This window comes from Penaeus vannamei, chromosome 26, assembly GCF_042767895.1.
Source record: "Penaeus vannamei isolate JL-2024 chromosome 26, ASM4276789v1, whole genome shotgun sequence".
In the NCBI taxonomy this organism is placed as follows: domain Eukaryota; kingdom Metazoa; phylum Arthropoda; class Malacostraca; order Decapoda; family Penaeidae; genus Penaeus; species Penaeus vannamei.
The window spans coordinates 32,784,988-32,787,487 of NC_091574.1; the positions used below are offsets into that span (position 1 = coordinate 32,784,988).

At 51.0% G+C, this 2,500-nt stretch overlaps 1 protein-coding gene across 2 annotated transcripts in view; it reads left to right on the top strand.

The window, feature by feature from the left end:
- The window catches only part of LOC113810840 (acetylcholinesterase), a gene marked incomplete at its 5' end in the record, with an annotated part of 81,795 nt that overhangs the window by 63,069 nt on the left and 16,226 nt on the right, over positions 1-2,500 (top strand). For both annotated transcript variants that reach the window (XM_070140357.1, XM_070140358.1), the window contains 1 exon segment: positions 1,677-2,500. This exon segment is cut by the window's right edge and continues 676 nt beyond it. In XM_070140357.1, coding sequence (XP_069996458.1) covers positions 1,681-2,500 — 820 coding nt within the window.

Here is a 2,500-nt window from a genome sequence, read left to right on the forward strand (position 1 = left end):
ACCCCCACCCCCTCTGTGCGCTCCCCGTCCCTCTCCTTCCCTTTCCCCTGTCCCCCCTCCCCTTCCCCATCCCCCACCCCCAATGGCCTTGGTATTTGGATTCATGAATTAGAAATTAAGTCCCTCCCACTCTCTTTAAGTACTACCGCCTCCCCCTCTTCTCTTCTCTTCCTCTTCTTCTGTCCTTTCCATTTCCGTTTGCCTCGTGTTAGAATACCTCATACGTACATCATCTCTCTCTCTCTTTCTCTTTTCTATTTCTCATTCTCTTTCTCCCTCTCTCCCTCCCTCCCTCCCTCTCCCTGTCTCTCTCCCTCCGTCCCCCTCTCTCTCTCTCTCTTCCTCTCCTTCCCTCTCTCTCTTTCTCTTCCTCTCCTTCCCTCTCTCTCTTCCTCTCCTTCTCTCTCTCTCTCTCTCTCTTCCTCTCCTTCCCGCTCTCTCTCTCTCTCTTCCTCTCCTTCCCTCTTTCTGTCTCTCTCTTCCTCCCCCCCCCCTCTCTCTCTCTCTCTCTTCCTCTCTCTCCCTCTCTCTCTCTTCCTCTCCTTCCCTCTCTTTCACTCTCTCTCTTCCGCTCTATCTTTTCCTCTTTCTCCCTCTCCTTCTCTTTCCCTCTCATTCTCTTTCATCCTAACTCTTTCCCTGTCTTTGCTTATCCTTCTTCCTTTCCCTCTCTCTCCTTCTCCCTTTCCCTCTCCCTGTCTCTACCTCTGAAGCATAAAAAGACCCAGACTGGAATGAGAACGATGTTATCGGTATAAATAGTTGGAATCATTAATCAATCACTTTCGTTCTACTTCTTTGTCCTTATTGACTCAATTTCTAGATCTATGTGACACTGTAGTCATCGGTTTACAATCCCCTAATCCTCAAAACGAAGAAGGAAAAAGAGGAAAAGTGTTATGTGCACTCTTCCGTGTGTATAAATATATTTTGACACGAGCCGACTTTTGGAGTTCATATTTCGAGGTACCAGTGCACTAGATGTGTGGTACTTGTATTTCTTATAAGGTGGCCCATGATCCCCCCCCCCCTCCCTTGCTCCCTTTTCCCTTTTCCTATTTTTCCTTAAAGTGGCTTTTCCCCCTCTACGATCTTTTCAATGTTTCCCATAAATATTCTCCCTCATTTCGGTCCTTTTTCACCTCGTTTTGCCTTATCTTTTGCTTTTCTTTCATAGGAATTCAAGAATATCAAAAATATGTTTGTCTGTCCACTGTCCTCCTATTCTTTCCTTCTTACTTTTGTACCTTTATTTATATTTGTTTGATTTAAGACCTTTATGCTATTTTTGCTGTTTCTTCCTTTGATTTAAACATTTTCTTTCTCTGCTGTCTTATGTTGGAGATGCTCAATTTAGTGTTCCTGACCTGACCAGATATAAAAGATAAATACAGCGGAGCAGACCTTACACAGCCAAGTCTGACATGATGCAAAAGGGATTGACAGGCCTTTAAATCCACTTTTCCCGTAATTACATTGCGAACTCACTCCGTATGGAAATATGCATCTCTTCCGCTATTCTATTTTTCTGTCTCCGTGTTATGTCACTTTGCCTGCCATATCTCTTCTTTCTCCTTCCCCCGCATTTGTATGCCTTATTGTCTGCCCATTTTAATTAGGGTTACGAAAAAGGCGAGCGCATGCCGGCCGATTCTAACGCCCTTCGTGTGTTTCAGAGGGATGGCGTGGCGGAGCGTGGTGGTGGTGGCGTGGGTGGTGATGGCGGCGACGCGCGGGGTGGAGTCACGGGACCCCTTGGTGGTGCAGACGCAAAAGGGCTCCGTGCAGGGCACCACACTCACCACAGCCACGGGCCGCCAAGTGGATGCCTGGTACAACATCCCTTACGCCATGCCGCCCATCGGTGACCTCCGGTTCCGCCACCCGCGTCCGATCGACCGATGGCACGGAGTGAAGAACACGACGACGCAGCCCAAGTCCTGCGTCCAGCTCCCCGACACCTTCTTCGGGGACTTCAAGGGCGCCACCATGTGGAATCCCAACACCGAGATGAGCGAAGACTGCCTCTACATCAACGTCGTGGTGCCCAAGCCAAGGCCGACCAACGCCGCCGTCATGGTGTGGATCTACGGAGGCGGCTTCTACTCCGGAACCTCCACCCTGGACGTCTACGACTACAAGACGCTGGCGGCCGAGCAGAACGTGATCGTCGTGGCTCCCCAGTACCGCGTGGCCTCCCTCGGCTTCCTCTACATGATGACCGCCGACGCGCCCGGCAACGCGGGGCTCTTCGACCAGCAGATGGCCCTCCAGTGGATCCACGACAACATCCGCTTCTTCGGCGGCAACCCGGACAACATCACGCTCTTCGGCGAGTCTGCGGGCGCTGTCAGTATAAGCATGCACTTGTTGTCTCCTCTTTCACGCAACCTGTTCAGCCAAGCGATCATGCAATCCGGAGCGGCGACTGCGCCCTGGGCAGTCATCAGTAAAGAAGAGAGCATCCTCAGAGGCCTCCGCCTTGCCGAAGCCGTGAACT